Source organism: Nematolebias whitei, chromosome 3 (assembly GCF_014905685.2).
Source record: "Nematolebias whitei isolate Nwh7 chromosome 3, NemWhi1, whole genome shotgun sequence".
Lineage (NCBI taxonomy): Eukaryota > Metazoa > Chordata > Actinopteri > Cyprinodontiformes > Rivulidae > Nematolebias > Nematolebias whitei.
The window spans coordinates 13,432,895-13,453,030 of record NC_056500.1 but is presented as its reverse complement, the minus strand read 5'-3'; the positions used below and the strand labels follow the sequence as shown (position 1 = coordinate 13,453,030).

At 37.2% G+C, this 20,136-nt stretch overlaps 1 protein-coding gene across 1 annotated transcript in view; it reads left to right on the top strand.

Annotated features, from left to right (window-relative positions):
- znhit6 (zinc finger HIT-type containing 6) overlaps nucleotides 1-18,660 on the top strand; it is a 35,811-nt gene extending 17,151 nt beyond the window's left edge. Inside the window, exons 8-10 of the mRNA XM_037698073.1 lie at nucleotides 2,995-3,075; nucleotides 12,263-12,387; nucleotides 18,131-18,660. Coding sequence (XP_037554001.1) covers nucleotides 2,995-3,075; nucleotides 12,263-12,387; nucleotides 18,131-18,660 — 736 coding nt within the window. The remainder of the gene's footprint in view (nucleotides 1-2,994; nucleotides 3,076-12,262; nucleotides 12,388-18,130) is intronic.
- The last annotated feature ends 1,476 nt before the right edge of the window (nucleotides 18,661-20,136 follow it).

The following is a 20,136-nucleotide window of genomic DNA, read 5'->3' as shown; positions in this document are numbered from 1 at the left end:
TTTTGTTGTTGTTTGTTTTGTTTTGTTTGTTTGTTTGTTTGTTTGTTTTGTTTTGTTTTATTTTTTGTCCTACGTACAGAGACTACATAGTTTTCTCTGCTGTGGAATTAGAATACTACATTATTCTGCATGGTCTTTGTCAATTTGGCCTGCTACCAAATGCAGATGCCAAAAATGAGACTGAAAATGACGTAACACTTCAATTTGGATTATGTTTAATGTCAAATGTATCCATGATATTTACTCTCTCTAACACAATGACAACACTCGAACGGTGCAAATTGGTAAATTGATACAAATCTAAACTCAACCTGTTTACTAGCGACAAGTGAAAAGTGCATAAGTAGTAGTGCATTAATAGATATCCTTGACAGTTTCTTAAATGAAAAATTAGCTTAAAACAGAAGCCCATTACGTGGTTATACAAGCTTAATGATCAACTCGCATCTCTCTGAATTCTGCTTATGTGCAAATGAAACCAAACGTGCAAAAAATATTGTCAGCTTATTTCCTTTGTCAGAACATAACCTTCTTATTTATTCTTATTAGCTACAAAATGTGTGTAACAATTGTGCCGGTGCAGCTGGCGTCCTTGTCACTGGGTTGTCATCCAAAAACAGTGCCTTATTTATATATGAATATTTAGCTTTAAATAGATATCTATATCTATATATATATATATACACAGACATAAATAAACAACACCTTTTATATCAGAGTTATTTTGATGAAATAGCCGATGTGTGATATTTAACTTTATTGCAAATATCGACCGATACCATGCAGATGATATTGTGCATCCCTACAAGAATGGTTTGATTGAACTTACCTTGAGTCAGCTGTGCTGTCCTTCATTTCCACTTCAGGCAGTACCTCCCTGACAAGTTTACATTAGTTGAATTACATTACATTTACTTACACTAGTTGAAACTATGTAATGTGAAACTGTTGTGTTATAGAGACAGGACAGACAAAATGATCCTTGAATAGAACGTACGTATATAACGTACAACATAACAATGTCATTATAGAGTTTGAACTCAAACATCACTTTGATTTATGGCTTGAAATTCCTCAAACTTTAGATTAAACTATTGCTGCTCAACTTGTTTACTGTTGAAAGGTTTGCAGTCGTTCCGTTGTTGACATTTCTTCCCAGGAAATTTTGTGACCTAAACCTGACAGGACTGCAAGAGAAACATAAAGTTAAAATAAAAAAAATAAAATTCCAAGATATAGTTGGGTTATTTTTAAGTTTTACTTGTCTCCACATTTATATTCAAAAAGTTTTTTTGTTTTTTTTTCCTCCTTTCCTTTCCTACTTATTTCTCTCAACATGAACTGTAAGTATTTGAACAAAGAAGGCTCTTTGACTTTAGAACATCCAATATTTGTGTATTACGTTATTTGTCTTATGCAGGTTACTGCAGTAGCTGTGTTTACATGCACAAAATTCTTTAACCGGATTGAAATGTTTTCAGATTAAATAATTCAAATGTATCGTTTACATGTGCACGATCCGTTCACGACGAGCGTTTACATGCAGCTGGCTTTGATTCTGAACAGAAGTACTGACCATTTTTACTTTCCCGACACGCTAATATTATTAGCATTAGCCAGGCGGAAATGACATAGGTTGCACGTGCGCAGTCAGGTCAGTTTTTCACGATCGGAAAAAAAAAGACCAGATTAAGTGTTTACATGCACACCGTTGGGGTTATGGATTGGCGTAAACCTCCCGTTTCGTTCTAATTACAAATTATTTCGGATTGAGCTGAATAAACAAAAAATAATCTGAATGGAGCATTTACATGACACGTTTTTATTCCAAATGGCAGCTTAATCCGATTACTTATGTCCATGTTAACATAGCTAGTGTCAACAGTGCAATGAAATGTTCAGGACGAGAAGAACTGATTTCGACTTGCTAAAACAAGAACAACAAACAAATGCAATGCTAAAGCATGCAATAAGGGGTCCAAAATAAAGTACCAAAAAGTGAAAAAGGATGATGAGTTGCAACAACATTTAATTTCCCATTGGGATTAATAAAGTATTTTTGAATTGAATTGAAAAAAAAAAAAAAATACATGGTCCAAAAAATAAGTAAACATCATGGTAGTAAACAACAGTGCAAGTAGGATAAATTTGCATGAATAAGTATTTCACAGGTAGTAAATATTAAATTAATTAGTAAGCATAAATGCAGATGATATATATTGCACATAGCTAACATAAACTACACAGGATGTGTAACAGGTTATTGCACAGGTAGTGAGTAACATTGAGATTGAGTTATGATAGTAAGGTAGTGACAGTACATGATATAGGCATATGTGACACACATGATATATGACATATTATTTCTAATCTGAACTTCAATAACCAGTTTCCCCTTATCCATCATTTATATCATTAACCCCTCATGGGTTGCTGAAAAAGAGTTTTGTCAGCAGCTTCCACATTTTAAATGGATATTTGACTTGGTCTGGAGCCAGCTGTATGTAAACACAGTATAGATTCTAGCTAGTGAGTGGAAACTTGTTACAGTCTATCAGATAGCTGGATTTTCCCTTGGCATGAGAACTTGTGTCAGAACCTTTATGTATGTTCAGTCAGCATAAACACAGAATAAACAGAAGTCTTTCAAAACGGACTGACTGGATCTTGTAGAACAGTCAAAGTTGACCATTTTCTCTCAGTAGATTAGTCTCATTATTTATATCATAACCAGAAAGCTCTCATAAAATTGCTGACTATACACTGTCAGATTCAGCTCAAAGAAATGAGCAGGAAACAACATCAAATGATATAGTTCAGAGAAATCTTCAAATTTTAAAGCAACCAAATGCAAAAGGTAAACTGATGTGGAGACCTTCAGCTGTGTTTGCTGTGGCCACCTGATACAAGTCATACCAGTTTAACTGTATGTTTTCTTACTTTTTTTTAAGAGATGTGGAAAAATTCTTGTATTAACGTGAATGTCTGTTTCAGGTTGAAGATGTATGTACATTATCCATTCAATGACGTGAAAGTTTTCATGAAAGCAGAGGGGAGGAAAGCTAACTCTGTGAGGTGAGCCTTACTGTCCAATTAATGCTCGTCTTTCTTTGACATACTTTTTGTATGTTTTGCTGTAATAAATAATTTTGACGTCACACCAGAGATCCATATTAATCAATCATATTGTAACACTTTGTTGTCAACCATCAAACGTTATCAAAAGGCACTTATGTTATTTCCAAACGGATGTTAGAATATTGTCACTGGTCAGGGATCTTTTTTGTGTGACTGTTTATTTGACTAATCTAGAAAACCGTGAATGATTTGATTCAGTGTGTATGAAAGCACCAAAGATAGTTTATGAATATGGCATCACTTTTTTGTAAATGCATACAAATCTATGCCAATATTTGGCAAAGTAACAGTAAGGTTTTCTTTTCTTTGCCTTTTTTGGCTTGGTTCTGGTATGCCAGCACTTTATCATCATCATCCAGCCAGCGCTCCTGCATTTTCTCTAACCAACCGTTTTTCATAATTTTTGTTTTTACTCCTCTCATTCTTCCTTGCTTTTTTTTTTTTTTTTTAAGTCAAAGGTTGGTGATAATAGCTCCTATTGCCTTACCTATTTTGGTTTCTTGAGCCGTCTTCCATTTCCATTTAAGTCAGAGGGTGACTGATGACTGATGATCATGAAATGCTCATAATCATTACCCCCGGCTATGAAACGTCATGAACCCTCCCATCCCATCATTCTTCTTCGTAAAACACACAAACACATGCATCTGTTGTTTAGCCCAGTGGGCTGGGCTGCACTCTTTCTTAAGCTGATAAATTATGGTTAAAAGAATGACTCAAAGATGAGTGTAGGTTTGTACCAAAGCTTAGAATGAGCTTCCAGGTGACAACTTTTAACTAGATAAACATCCTAAAATAAACTTTAACTCTATACTTTTACAAACTTTTGCCTCATTACAAGTTAGAGTTAAATTGTGTGTAATTACAGGTCTATTTAGTTTAATCTATAGTTATGTCATGTATGTTTTTAAACTGTCGGTTGTTTGTTTCTTAGAAAGATTTTGTTTACTACCAAATTAAAAAGGTGCTATTAGAGTTTGGAGTACCGTATTTTCCACCGTACACGTCGCACTGCCTTATAAGTCCAAATATGTCTAATAAAGTGGAAAAAAAACATAAATATGTCGCTTTGCCGTACAAGTTGTATCTATTATGTGTCACTGCTGACGCGTCGCATTTGTTACTCGTCACCGCTGACAGCCCAGAAATGTGGGCCGGTGTTGTGCCAAAAATCGATTGGCTGCCAAATGGCGACCGCGGGAGCATGCACGGAAGGACTTTAACAAGAATGTAACAATATTAACACTTAAAAACAATTATTTGTTTGCTTGAAATTATAGTAAAGGTGTGTCTCAGTTAAATTTTTCCTTAATAAATGCACTTTGACGGTCAAATCAGCTGCATTTCAAAACCCGATTCGCGGGAGAGCGCAGAGGGACGACTCGCTGTGCATTTCTTTGAAATTTAACAAGATAAACACCTAAAACAATATTTTTTTGCTTGACTTTATAGTGAAGGTGTGTCTCAGTTGAACTTTTCCTTAATAAATGCACTTTAATAGTCAAATCAGCTGCATTTCAAAATTATCTGGCGCCTCGGTGCTCCAGGAGTGCGCAGAAGGACGGAATCAGGAAGGAGGAACGCTGCACATTTCTTCGAATTTAATAAGATAACCACCTAAAACAATTATTTATTTGCTTAACATTACAATAAAGGTGTGTTTCAGTTGAACTTTTACTTAATAAATGCACTTCAATGGTCAAATTAGCTGCATTTCGCCGGGGCGGCACATCGAAATGAAGCTGATTTGATGGTTGCTCCAGGCATTATCCTGGAGCTGGTATAAGGTGTCAGTCTATGGTAAACCGATTGTGTCATTAATATTCACTTTTACCTATTAAATGACACAATGGCACGCCATACTACTTGAGTGCCATCTAGTGGCTGAAAATGGTAGTGTTCAATATTTTCAATGTCAGAATGAATGAAAACGGTCATATCGCAGCCAAAAATTGGTTTATAAATATGGTTACAAATAAGTTGTGTCGGTGTATAAGTCGTAGGGCATGCACATTATGCAAAAAACTGTGACTTATAGGCCAAAAAATAAGGTATTTACAAGTGTATTAGAGACATTTTAGAAAATGCAAAAAAAAATAAAAATGACCCCTTGCTGATGTTATTCTTTGACTTTGACTGTGTGAACAAAACAAGGGGGAAAAAGTCCAGAAAAACTTGTCTTTCACCATGGGTTTGTTTGTTACCTGCATTTTTCTTCTAGCTGCCCCTTTATTTAGGTGGGGTTGGGGATATGACAAATAAATGCTCATGTCAAGTTAAAATGCAGACAAGCATGGGCATTTTCCACTGCTTCTTGTTGAGATTTGTTTGTAATGATGATTCATGGTCAATATTTAATATTCTAGAGAAAGTATTTTTCATGGAGAGATTTTATAAGCCATTCTTAACGACATTTATTCCCAGTTTTGTCAGCAGTGTAGAACAGCAAGTACATCAGGAATGTTGTGCGTGGGCCTTGTCAAGTTTCTAGTAATGAGTAATTGAGTGATATAAATCTATCTCACAGTATTCCCCTTGGGCACTCTATAAAAAGTGTGGGTATTTGTTTATAGGTTATTGCATAACCAACAGTTAACTTATTCAATATTACCAATATGGGCAAAATAGGATGAGGTCCAGGGAAATTACTTCTCATTAACTCAGTACAGTTACATAAGAAGGCTGTGGCATGATTGCAATTATGATTTAAAGATATGGGGCCTCTATGCTAAGGGCTAATCCTATTTTAGTGTTCCTGAACAAGATCAAAGCAGTTCAACCCCACATAGGCCTTTACTTTTCAAACAATGCTGTCTTAGAGGAAAACCTTTACTTTTGACTTGTATTAATACTATAATTATGAAGTAATGGATTGTGGTGGTAACTGTTTCTAAGAGGTTATTGACTAATAAAAGGTAAGGTTGTTGTTGAGCGCCTTCTGGGAATATCAGACCACTCCAATAAAGGATGTCTTGTTCTTAACTAAACATAGCTGTGTAAGCAGCATCCTCTTACTTACTGGAAAAAAAACTGCGCTTCAAAAGTAGCATTCACACGTTTCTGGATGTTTCTTTGTGTTATTTTTCATGTTTGTTTTTTATTCCACTCCTGCGATCCAGAGGATGCCTTCTCCTATTTTCCCTTACTTCTACCTTTCCTCTCAGTCGGCCAATATCCACACAACATGTCAGACTTAGAGATGCTGTTTTTATATTTCAGGATAAAAAGGAAACACCTGTGTTGCATGCTTTTTAAAATTTGTATTTTTTTTTGTCTTTTTAACCAACGATGTTGCCCTGTGAGACAAGCATGTTTATGTCCTTGCAAGCCGAGCTTTCTATTACATATTTGTGGCAAACCTTTTCCGGAGTTTGTCAGTCCTCCCTCTCTCTCATCTTTCCCTAAAGCTCAGGTTTGTTTCTGCTCAGATGGTCTCTTATTGACACTCTTCAAAATAATCGCTGGTATTGTCGTTGAAGGCATTTACAGAAACAGGAGTCATTTATCGCGGGGCTTGCGTTCTGGACACCCCCCCTCCCCCGGCAACAAGTGAAAATCTACAAAGTGGAAATTATATAGATTTCTGAGGAAACAACTAAGTTCAGTCAACTTGTATGTTTAAATCAACTAAACTAATGCTAAAGTTTATTTAGCAAGAGTTTATTACTCAAGATAATTTTATAATGTTTATTCACTCAACTTAATGGGTTTTTTACTCACCAGCTCTGCAGAACACAGCAGTTAGGTTCCAGTTTGGCAGACCTACCCAGCCTTGGTCCGGTTCTGGTCCAATTCTGATCGGCTCTCTGCATCCACTGAACGCCAAAGTCACTATAAATACTGAAAGCACCGAACTTTTTCAGATCGGATCAAAACTTTCTCTCCATTTCAGCAGAAAGCAACTTTGCCTTCTGGGTAGTGCACTGTTGCCTTCTGGGTAATGTAGTCCTTTAGACTAGAGATTCATTCAACCTTTATTTATACAGATTAATCCCATTGAGCCTCGGGGACTCATTTACAAGAGAGACCTGATTTTAACAAAAGAGTGATGACAACAGTGCAGTGTTTCCCCTAGATAACTTGTCATGGCGGGGCGCTAATCTCGTTTGTGATTTTTGTCGGGGGGTGGGGGTGGGGGGGGACAGAGACACGGGGGGGAGACAGACACATCTGAGTGATGCGCTGTTTCTACCAACAATTTTCGAGTGGCGGGGGTGCGTTCAGCATGAGGGTTCAGCATGAGGGAAGAGGCTGCCTTTTGCTTTTTAGCTAGCATACCTGCCTTGCGAGACGCTAGTTTAGCGTTACGTCAGTGCCGACAGGTGGTTTGGGGTCGGGGTGGGGAGGGTGGGGGGGTTCAGTAGACGGGGTGCTCGGTTCTGTTGACGGGGCGGGGCACCACTGGGGAAACACTGCAGTGGAATGATAGACAGTCATAAAGGATGGATACAAATTGAGAATTTTTTTTTTTTAACAAGTGAAAACAAAATAGTAATTAAAAGAAAATGTAACAAAAAAAACAGCTAGGCTGTATTGAGGTGTAGAAAACTTAAAACAAGAACAAGTCTGCATTGGTATTCAGATACAGTGTAGGCTTATTGAGAGAAAACTACAAAATGGCGGCACATTTTTTTTTAAATTAGTTTTTATTTATTTAATTATTTTGTTGTGTACAATCTTACAGTACAGTAGTCCCTCATTTATCGCGGGGGATCTATACTCTGAAGCCTCGCGATAAGTGGAAAACCACGAAGTAGGAATAGTAGTACAAGTAGTAAGTAGTATTTGATTTTAGTATGTATATTATATAAGGGGTGCACCGATAAATCGGCTGGCCGATTTCCTCAATTTTTTGGCAATCGGAAATCGGCCGATATTTGCATGAGAAACCGATTTTTACATATTTTTTTGTTTTGTTTTAACAACAATTGTCTGAAATTCATTTATATTTCAGAGCACTACCTCATGGCCAGTTAAAGTTTGTATTGTTTCTAGTAGGGCTGCAACTAACGATTATTTCAATAATTGATTCATCGCCTGATTATTTTTCGATTATTCTATAAATCTGCAAAAACAAATTTACGTTTTAATTTCAACCCCTTTATTTCAAAATTGAACATTTGACTGAAATAGCAATTCACAGAAAAAAACAGGTTGCTATTTGACTATTCTGTTAGTAAAATATTGAATAATAAAAAATTAAAGTTAGTCAAATAGCTTAAAAAAATAAATGTACACAAAATTATATACAAATGTATCTTTATACCTGCACAATATGTAGCTACTTTGTAAAATGTGTCCTTGAGGGAAGGGTGTAACTGGATTAAAAGTTTGGATTATTGTAACCTGGATTAAAAGTGTGGATCATTGTAGTGAAGCCTTCGTCTTCAACCATCGACAGAGGCCTCATGTCAGTGATGATCATTTAAGGATGTTTCAGTGAAGACAGCTGCTGCTGTGGTGTCCACGATGTCTGTCCATCATGAAGGATGTTGTTGTTTGTTGTTGTTTTCTGGAAAGAGAGAATAAATATGTGTTATAGCATAATTTACAGCAACTCAAGAAATGCCTTGTTTCACTTACAGTGTTGGGTTAAGGCAAATAAGTAGCCCAAAGAGCAATTAAACACACACACACATACAATACTTAATTACATACATTTGAGTAGATGTAATAAATTACTTTCTGTTTAAATGCAATTCCTGCCATACCTGCAGTGTCTTCAGACTTTGCCAGCAAATTAAAAGTTGAAGCTTAATCATTCAATTATTATCTTTGTGTTAGATTTATTTATAAATCACATTTAAACACTGCTTGTACCAATTAAATTAAATAAAAAGTAACACACGTTCTCTATCACTGTCATTAATCAGAAAACAAACAAGCAGCAGCTTCAGCTACAGAGAGACTGACGTTACGTTTTCTCACTTGGAAACAGAACAATGTGTTAAATTGTAGAGACTCACCTGCAACACATGACGAGTTGTATCAGCTGCTGCTCCTTCCTCCTCCTCGTGACTCCGACATGTATACGTTTATCTCTGTGGTTGTCCTGTGTCGTGTTAATTTTCAAAGCTGCATGTTGCGCTGTTTTTATCTGTGAAGAGCTCCCACACTTTGTAGGACTCGGGTCAAACAGTTTTTGCTGCGTCGGTCATTTGTAAAACTTATTTAATTTCCTTTGAAAACACGAAAACACAGACTCTGCTCTGCTTCCGCCTCCCCCCCTCACTCTGTTCAACTCGCGCTGCAGTTTTTTTTTTTTACTTTATTCATTCAGCCATCATTGACAATGAACTGCCCGTGAACAAAACGGATCTGCAGCGCCGTGAAAGACGCTTAATCGCGCGACACAATGAAACAATAATGAAATTTGTTGCCAACACTTTTAATCATCAATTTTATCGATTCGTTGTTGCAGCCCTAGTTTCTAGGATAATGTTCAAGGGTATGTTTTTCAATAAAACAAGATTGGAAAATTGAAGGTGCATTGTGACCTTATAACATCTGACAGTGTTGCTTATAAAACCAAATCGGTATCGGCAGGTCAGACTTTTTAGAAATCGATGATCGGTGATCAGCCAGAAAACTGTAATCGGTGCACCCCTAATAAATATATATATATATATATATATATATATATATATATATATATATACACATTTTAAACCCTTCCCACACTCTTGCAATATTCTAAACAATGTTTCTAAACTCTAAACGCTCTAAAAGAATAAAAGAATGATATGATTTCAGCTCTTTGCCTCCGCTGCTCTCTGCCAGTGCTCTTGGCCACGCCCACTTCTCTGCTGCAGAGTGGAGATATGACACGCTGCAGGAGGGCACTTCTCCTGGAGCTGCCGGCTGCACACAGGTGCAGCAGTTGCTAAATAATTTAAAATAATTTATGTTAAATAAAAATTCCATGCTGATCGTGTGGCTCATCCATCAATCAGCCAATTGTGTCGTGTCCAATCTTACTTTGAAAAACCACGATTGAGCAAGTCCACGTCAAACAAACCATGAAGTAGCGAGGGACTACTATAATATTGTTTTGGTTCGGTTTAAAAAAAACGAAAGAAAGCATCATAGACTTAATTTATAGCAGCTGTACTATTACAGCATTGTAATAAAGCTTAGTAAGTTGGTGAGAAGGTCTAAGGTTATAATTGATTTATTTTACTTTATTTTGATTTTTTGCTATGTAATTGAACTTCAATTAGGTAAACTTTTCTAAAGCAGGCTTAAATAATCACTTTTGTTAATAAAGCTAAAAGCTTTAAGGAGTTATGACTTGAGGAGGCATAACTTTTGAGCTTCAGTGGTGTTTGATTTGGACTTTAATAACATTGTCAGCTAGTAGAGCCCGAAGCCAAGCCAGCAGTATTGTTTTCAAAAGATATTGCTTGATCTGTTATGAATAAATAAAAAGGAAGTTGGCTTTTGTTTAGTTGAAAGTTGTTTTATAATCTGTTCTCTAATTATTACTGATCATTTTCTCATTTGTGTTACATTTACCCAGAGTAGTAGTTTGGTACCAACAGCAATGTTTCTTCCTAGGTTAGTCCACATGATGTATAACAAAATACAGCAATTATTTTGTACAGTATCATAATGTCTGCTTTGTTTCTCCTGATTCTTTGCTGTAATCTATTGTTAAGTCTCGGCAGAGCGGAAAGGAAAACAATAGAGACCCCCCTGAAGAGAACATTAGCTCAGCCAGCTGTTCATTCACCAGAACATTATATAGACACCAGATGTGTGCATGTTCTCGACTGAGCCGCCCAGCCGGGGTTTTGGAAGTAGACAGGTTTAACAGTCTCATCATCTCCACAGGGAGCCGTGATCTGCTTTCTTTAATTTATGTTTACTAACAACTATAGCTTCTGTATTGAAAAAAATGTAATTTGCATTCACTAATTTAAACTCATTACAAGTTTGACATAAAATCTAACATATTTGACAGTTTTGACAGTGTATGCACATCGTAAATAAAAGCATTTATTGTAAAGAGTTTGCTTTTAACTATTTACTCCTCACACACGAGGTTTATGAAAAGGTTGCTGCTCTTAATCTTTACTTTATATGTGTGCCTTTTTCTATCTATCCTGAGCAAATGTGTGCAAAATAATGTTCTCCGCTCTGCAATCGCAGTGTCTATCCTTCCGGTGTGGTTTGTTAGAAATGCATCTTTTGCAGAATTACATTTTCCAGGCATCTAACAAGGTTAAGTCAGGTCCTCTTAACAGTTTCTTCTTGTTGAAACGTTTCGTTTTTTATAGGCCTGTCACGATGACATTGATGACATTTGCTGGGCGATTGTCTCAGAAATTATTGCCATAAATGATATTATCTGAAATTTTATAATAATTACTAATTATTGTTAAATTTAAGAAGAAATGTTGGTTAAATTTTTTTGTGTAGTATATTTTTTCGACCACCGGATGGCAGTATAAGACTGTTTGGACTGAAGGATGGATAGTGAGAGAGCGAGCAGCATGTCTCTTTAAGAAAAATGGGAGGGAGGCCTCTTGACGTGACATGGGCTTTCTTTGTACATTCTGTACATTTTCAGATCTGACGTTTACAGCTGCTTGTTTTGTTGAATACTTTTTTATTTTTGTCTGTCTATGTTAAACCATTGAGAGAAGGAAGGCTGGGAGTAATGCCCTGTAACCAAAATGCATGAATGATTTATTTATTTTTTTTGTATTTTAGAGAGAACTCCTGAGCTTTTGCTTTTAATTCATTTTAATTCAAAGGCATCACGTCTCCAAAATATCCATTCAACTCTTCAGCCTTAAAACATATGACCATTTTTAATACATGACAGGATTACTTTAAGAAAGACGAGACTGACATAATTTCGTACAGATGGTTAACCAAGGGTGGAAAGAGCAGCTTCATGTGCATCTGCAATTTTGGTTAATTGGTAAAAGTCACCAACTAATTTTCTTTGGTCAGTGAGAATGCAAATTTTTGTTAACTCTTACATTATAATAAAAAAGCCATATATGAATAAAAAGCATTTATTTTCTCCTTGCTTAATCTAAAAATAATAATAATAATTTTGAAACATGACAATCACTCCTTTTTGTCTTTAATGTGTTCATTTGGGTAAAAATAGGTACCATGATCTGGACATTGAGAAGAGCCTAAGAGACAACCTGAGCCACAAATCACTCATTGAATATCCAGTGCTACATGTTGTTCTCAGAAATTATTGGATCCACTATCAACTGAAAGGACCAGGTGAGAGAATCATCACATTTTATTACTAGCTGTTGTGAGTTACATGTTGTTGTTTTATTTCTGCTACTAAGCAAATACCACACAGTCCCAAGACACCATTCTCTCTAGTCTCTGCCAATTCCATCAGCATTATATCATGTCCTGTTTTCTCCATCTGAGCCTTTAAGACTGTTCCCTTATTTTTCACTATGGCAACATGTTAGCCTAACGGAAATGAGTGTGTTCTGCTTAGCATTATACACACCAGCTTAACCTCAACATAAACTGTGGCCAAAAATAGGATCAAAAATGGCTTGATGTCATTTTCATGAGTTCTTAACAGAAAGAAAATTAGAATGCAGGATATCTGTGTGTATTTTCCCTCACCCACTTGTCTTTCGTCCAGCTCTGGGTGATTCTTGTCACGAGGTGTCAATCTTGTGAAAACAAAAGTACAAATTATGAAGAGGCTTGTTCATTGATTTCTTCCTTTTTCAATATGCAAATAATTTTTAAAGTGTGCTTATGGCAGCTAGGTTACAAAGTATCAGAATACACACAAGCCCAGTATCATCATACTGTCAGAACAGACTGGATGAATGACGAATGAGGTCAATTTAGTCTGAGTTTGTGTTTCAGTGATAAGGCCCTGGAACCATCTTGTTTTCCAATGTTAGCCACTGAAACATCCTGATAATTGCACATGCTATGGCCTGGAAAGCTGGGCAGGAAATGATAACAAGCAATTGGACACTGTGGCATATCTACTAAGGATAAAGTCATGGTGAGTGTCTGCAGCATTCTGTTAACCAGAGTTCAGCTGAAAAATATACTTAACCAGTTAAAGCTAAGGCTTAGTTTAAAATGTTGGTTCCAGTCATTTAGAGCAGTTTCATTATTTGACTTCCAAAGTCTCCAGTCTTTTGGTTTTTACCTGCTCTACAGAAACAAAGTGCTAAATGTTAATCCAACATTTTTCAGTCAGGTCATCTCGACAAAAGTTGTTGTAAAGTTGTTTCTGCAAGTTAAATCTATGAGGCATTTTTAACTTTTAAATACTTTTTCTAGTGACAGGTCTCATTCCTAGTTTCTCAAGAAATTGTCCAGATGACCTGACTGAAAAATGTTGGATTGTATACCTGGATTATTGAGCATGGACTTTGTTTCTAAATATTAAGTTTGACTTTTCCAAGAAATGACAATAAGTGAACCAGAGGTTCTAGCTGTTAATTTGCCAGGGTTAGTGAGCAGAAAGCCAGTTTGCCCAGAGTAAAAAGTAAATTGACCTGGCAAGGATTCCTTACACAAATGCCACTACTATCACAAAAGCACCAAAGGTGTGGCCTATAATTCAACAGTGTTGATGTAGAGCATAATGCATATATTGTGTTGGACATCTCCCAGTCAGACAATCTGTCATCACTACATTATTCCCTTGAGCTGTGATGCCGGCTCAACCTAACACTACTGTCCATTTCAGCTTTGTGACTACCTCCCTTATTGGCTCAGTGGCATAACAGTGACAGGCTGACTTCAACCCCACAATGCTTTCTTGGTATTTATTGAAATCACACTAAGATGGGAAAAAAGCATCTCAGGCCTTGTTTCTTCTTTTTTTTTCCTTCATCCAGACATTCTAATAAAAAATCTGAAATACCTTAAACACACCACTAGGTGGCAAAAATGTCCAAAAAACAAACAAACAGACAAACAAAAACTTATCCAAAAATATGCTAAAATACAGTAGTTGTAGTGCTGGTGGGGGGGGGGGGGGGGGTTAGATCATGACAGTGAGCGTGCATGGAAAAGGCAGCTACATCATAATTTCTGAAAAGTTCTGTATCTTGTGTTTAAAAAAAAAAAAACATAAACGAGTTTCTAAAAATGTCCACTTTGGAAAAGTTTTTTTTTGTTATTTTCTCACAAAAAACTAATTTGGGTGTTAACTGGAGATCCAAGTGCAGCAGAAAACAGTGTGGACATCATGACCTTAAAAAAAGCTGCTGTTTTCACTATAAATTCAATAAATATGTATAATATGTATATATTTTTATATCTGCTGTAGTCATAATTTTTGATTCATTAGTGACATGTAATAATATTTGTAAAGTTGTTTCTGCAAGTTAAATCCATGAGGCAATTTTAAGTTTTAAATACTTTTTCTATTGACACGTCTCATTCCTAGTTAAAGTACGTAGTTTAGGTAAAGAGCTCAATTTACTGCCTTTTTTTTTTTTTTTTTTTACAGCAAATATGGTAATATTAAGTAATAGATGTCAGCCCAACATTTTTCAGTCAGGTCTTCTGGACAGTTTCTTTTTTTTTTTGTGCTGAAATGTTTCGCCTTCGGTCCGGAAGGCTTCATCAGTCGAGGAAACACACAACAAAACTGATTCTTCCCCCAACAGCTTACTCCAAAGTGGAACAAACCAGTTTTGCTTGTGATAAGATGGTCTCTTTGTCACGCCCCCTCCTCCATTGCCGGCCCTCTTCCTTGTTGACAGTCTTGTCAAACTGGTTGAAAACAACAAAGTCCATGCTCAATAATCCAGGTATACAATCCAACATTTTTCAGTCAGTTTTGTTGTGTGTTTCCTCGCTGATGAAGCCTTCCGGATTGAAGGCGAAACGTTTCAGCACACAAAAAAAAAAGAAACTGTCCTGATGACCTGACTGAAAAATGTTGGATTGTATAATAATAATAATAATGTCATCACAATGTCAGCACTGTATGTTTCCATACAATGGCGAAATTAGTCTCTGCATTTAACCCATCCACCACCAGGTGGTGCAGTGGGCAGCTATTGAAAGCTGCCCGGGGGACATTTTGGGGATGAGACGTGCTGCCCAGAGACGCCACGTGATGTGCAGTGACTGGGGATCGAACCTGGGACTTTCGGGTCCCAAGCTGGCTGCCCTGCCTCTACACCATCTCGGCCCCCATACCTGGATTATTGAGCATGGACTTTGTTAATAGATGTCAGCATTGAAAAAACTGTTTTGCAGTCAGTTATACTTCAACAGCATACTGAGCTAAAATAATTCCTAAAAATTCAAACCAAAATTATTATGTTAATCTTTTATAACCCAATAGAACTGTGTAGTGACACTTTTTTCCAAAGGATTTTTTTTTTCTTTGCCTGCACTTTAGTTTTGTTTGTTTGTTCTTGTTTTGTTCAGGATGTTTTTGGACCACAGCCTTTAGCCAGAAGCTGTGTGCACATTAGCTGCTGACAACAAGCAGCTGCGAGAACAGTAAAAGCACAGGAGTTTGCTTAATACTCCCATTTCCTCAATCATGTCTGGTTTCTTTAACACACACCTAGTCAGGCTTCCTCAGCTGAACCAGAACTTTCACTTTAAATCAGTTCAATTCAATTTAGTTATATTGTACCAAGTCACAACAGAAGTTGTCTCAGCGCACTGCACAAAAACATTCACATACATAAAATGCCAATTAGTAAAAGTTCTCTATCTAAGGAAGCAGCAGATTGTGTTGAATGTTCACTTTGTCACGGTCTCCCATTCTGTTTTGAGCGAGCACAAGGCAACAGTGGAAAGGAAAAACAAAGAAACCTCCAGCAGAACCAGACTCAGGATGAGCGGCCATCTGCTTTGACCAGCTGGGGTTTGAGGGGGCAGGAAGGAGAAACAAACACAGAATGGCAGGTCCAGGTGCACCTTCTATAGGAGGAAAGACAAAAACCACATGTTAAGATAGACATAATTACATATACAAACAGGTAGAGTAGAGCAAGTAAAGACAGCAGCAGAATTAAAAAAATGTGATCAATTTGTCCTCTAGCAGTCTAAGCCTATAGCTGCATAACTAAGGGATATCTCAGGAAACCCAAGGAAAGACTTACACCTAATCTTAAAAGTAGACAACGCGTCAGCTTCACGGACAGAAAGTGGAAGTTGGTTCCACAAGAGAGGAGCCTGATAGCTGAAAGTGCTGTCTCCCTTTCTGCCTTTGAAAACTCTAGGAACCACAAGTAAACCTACAGTCTGAGAGCCAAGTGCTCTGTTAGGAAATCAGCCAATGCTTCATATGTGGACCTGTTTAACCAAGCTTTACAGTGCAATAGCGATTAAAAAAATTAATAAATAACACATTTTTATATTACAGGGTTAGAATAGGGTGGCAAGATTGAAAGATATTTTAAATGGACTAAAAGTACTCTGTATAATAAAAACACATGTACAATCGTTGCATTCAATTTGATTGAGTTAAGTTGTAAAATTTGAGTTTAGAGAGGTTGATCATCTGTCTCTGACCATGATAGTTGTTGCATTTTAAAACTTTATAGTAGACATTCACTACTTTGCGGTTTGTTTATTGCGGACTCACTCTATCACGGTTTTTCAAAATAAGATTGGACATGACACACAATTAGCTGATTGATGGATGAGTCGCACAATTGGCATAGAATTTTTATTTAAAATTAATTATTTAAAATTATTTAGCACCTGCTGCACCTTTGTGCAGCCCATACTGCAGGCCAAACTTCCTGCTGCAGCTGATCAGCTGTTCACCGTGCAGCAGAGAAGTGGGCGTGGCCAAGAGCACTTGCAGGTGGAAAAGAGCAGTGGAGTCAGAGAGCTGAAATCATGACATTCTGTGGTCCTTTGGAGTGTTTAGAGTTAAGAAACATTGTTTAGAATATTGCAAGAGTGTGTAAAGGGTTTAAAATGTATATATGTATATATATATATATATATAAACTACTGTTTCAACAGGAGCTGGATGCGGTTCACTGCAGCTAGCCGTCTCCAGCTCACGCTGCTCCCCCTGACTCGGACCTCCCTCAGAAGCAGCAACTCACACTATTAATAAATCAAGGAAACATGAATTCAGTGTTACCAATTGTATAAAAATCAAGGCAGGAAACGTTTACAGTTTACAGTTTACAGCACTGGCCTCTCCGGTACAATTCGACGCAAGATCAGTAACCAGAAGGGGCATTACAGATTTATATGGCCTAGACTCCTCCTTCGCAGAAGGGGATCACAACCTGTCACGTGTATGAGGGGCAGTGACTAAGTGTGATCTCAAGGGATCTTAACTGGTTTAACGTGAAGGAAAAAATGAGACAGTGCTTCAAAAGCCTTTCTACGTGATGTAGCCAGCAAAATAAACTATTCCTTGACGGATATTGAATCCCTGGGAGACTCTTTTTAGAGTTACTGGCCCCATTTAACCCAGTCAGAACTGGGCCATAATTTCATTATAATCCCGTCTCTGAACAGATCAGAAACCCCAGGGTCAGTCTAGATAATTTTCTAACACTACTACTTACTACTTGTACTACTATTCCTACTTTGTGGTTTTTCACTTATGACAGGTCTTCAGGATATGGATCCCCCGCGATATATGAGGGTCTACTCTACATTGTAAACTTTTTTGTCTGCTGTGAAAAGGTTCAACAATGCAACAGTCTTGTTGAAGCAGGGGGTCATTTCCTCATAGTGTTACACTCTTATACTTTCTGTTCTTTTCAGCCTCCCACACGTTCTTCTATTCTAGCGACTTCTTATTCGATTCTCTCTTCTAGCATGAAACTGAACTATAGCATTATTCTTTCTTAAATACCTGCTCTGCCTCTGCGTTTCTTTCCCAATAGTTCCATTGATTTCATTTTATTTTTCAACTTTTTTGTTAAGATCATTTTTAAATACAAGTTTGGACTAGAAGGAGTTTTACTGTCTGCAGTAGTAAACATGAAAAATGATGTTATTCAGAAATGGGGTCATATCGTTTCAGCTCAACCTGTCGCAGCACGCACCAGCTCTGCAACAAAGAATGTTTGGACGGACCAAGAGAAGGTGGAGACCAAAGTTTCACCACAAAGACAAGGGTCGTCTACACCAGCTAGGGCAGATATTTGCACAAGAGCCCAAGAGTTCACTCCCAAAACTGAGCCACCATCTGAGAAAAGGGCAAAGAGAGGAGCATGGGAGGAGGAACGAGAGGAAGGAGAGCTTGTCGACAGCAGCGGTGAAGAGGACGAACATCTAGATGAAACTGTTCCGTGCTCTGAGAACTATGATGATGCAGAAAGTTCTTTTAACGATGGGAAAAATGTTGATGTTAGTGGATGCAGACACAGCAGCAGGGATGGTTCTTTAGGTGAGGTCTTTGCTGGGGCTGCTGAGCCCTCAACTTGTAGCGATGCTACTGAGGTCACCATGACTAAGGAGGATTCTGTGAAAGAGCCAGAAACTGTCCGTAGCGTTCCCTGTCAACATGGAAATGAGTCAGCTGATGCTGCAGACAGCTGCCAAATGGAATGATAATACAGAAACTGATGTGAAAGTGTTTGACAGGAAGTAACAAATGTGTCATGACACAACAGAACCAACTCAAATCAGCTTTGTCCATCACATACATTACATCTAGAATAATTCAAGTGTTTTTTTGTTTTTTTTTCAATGTTCATGTTTTCTCAAATAAAATCTGATTTTTGGTTTGTTTTTATACGAAACTGCATCGTAGTTTCTGTGACACACAAGCTGCATTACCTTTTCCTCTATTTTAAAATTACTTTTTTAAGGTTACATTTGTTTTCTGAATTGGTCATTTTCTCAGATTCCAGAGCAACTAATGAAGTAATCCCGATCTGTTTTAAGCATTTGTGGAGTCCAGAAATGTGCACTTTGAAATCAAATGTCTCGAGCACCTAAAAACTTCATTTGGACATGAATGATTATGTGGCATTTTGGTTATGAAAATCAGTTGATGGGATCAGAAGCAACAAATCAGAAACTTTGGAAATAGTACATAAATGTCTCTTTAATTATCATGAAGTGTCTATCTTGTTTTTTGTAAGTGGAAACTAATAGAAAACAGGCCAAACCTAACCCCATCTTTAGCTTTGAAGTTAAGTGGTTCCCTAAGTTCATTAGTCTCATTTTTCCATCAGCTAGTAAAAGTTAATGTTGACATGCTCGTTTTTCTGACACCTCTGGGCGTCTCCCAGTGTGAGCGTAATTGACATGTGGGGCCTCTATATACTATTACCTAACGTTAGCTTATTACTACAACAAGGTGCTGGTAACAACTGCCACTGTAGCTCATTGCTGGTTTTGTGCTCATGGTTGTGCTTTTTAAAACCCCTGCTGACTTTTTTTAAAACGTTCTCGGTGAATTCTTTTAATGTGTGGCCTGTGATGACGCATTTTCCACCCATTTACAAACGGTGTGATGATCTCACATCCGTCATTCATCCTCGTTTATAACCTTCTTAAACTGAAGCTTTGCTCAAAGCACCTGACTCAAATTTCACGCTCAAATTAACTGCTAATCCTAGAGGTTCACATACTTTTGCCACTTGAGTTTGTAATATTGGATCATTTCCCTCAACAAATAAATGACCAATTATAATAGTTTTGTCAGTTTTGTTTAACTGGGTTCGCTTTGTCTACTTTTAGGACTTGTGTGAAAATCTGGTGCTGTTTAGGTCATATTGATGCAGAAATCTTGACAATTCCAAAGGGTTCACAAACTTTCAAGCACCACTATATTTTGATCTGCATGCTTTTTAAAAAAAAAAAAGAACAGGACTTCAATTCAGTTTATTTATATAGCGCCTATTCACATCAAAGTTGTCTCTACAGAAACATTCACATACATAAAAAAGCCAATTAGTAAAGTTTTCTAAGGAATCCAGCAGACTCATTGGATCTTCACTTCGTTGCAGTATTCCATCCTGAACAAGCACAAAGGCAACAGTGGGAAGGAAAAACTCCCTTTTTAAAGGAAGATACCTC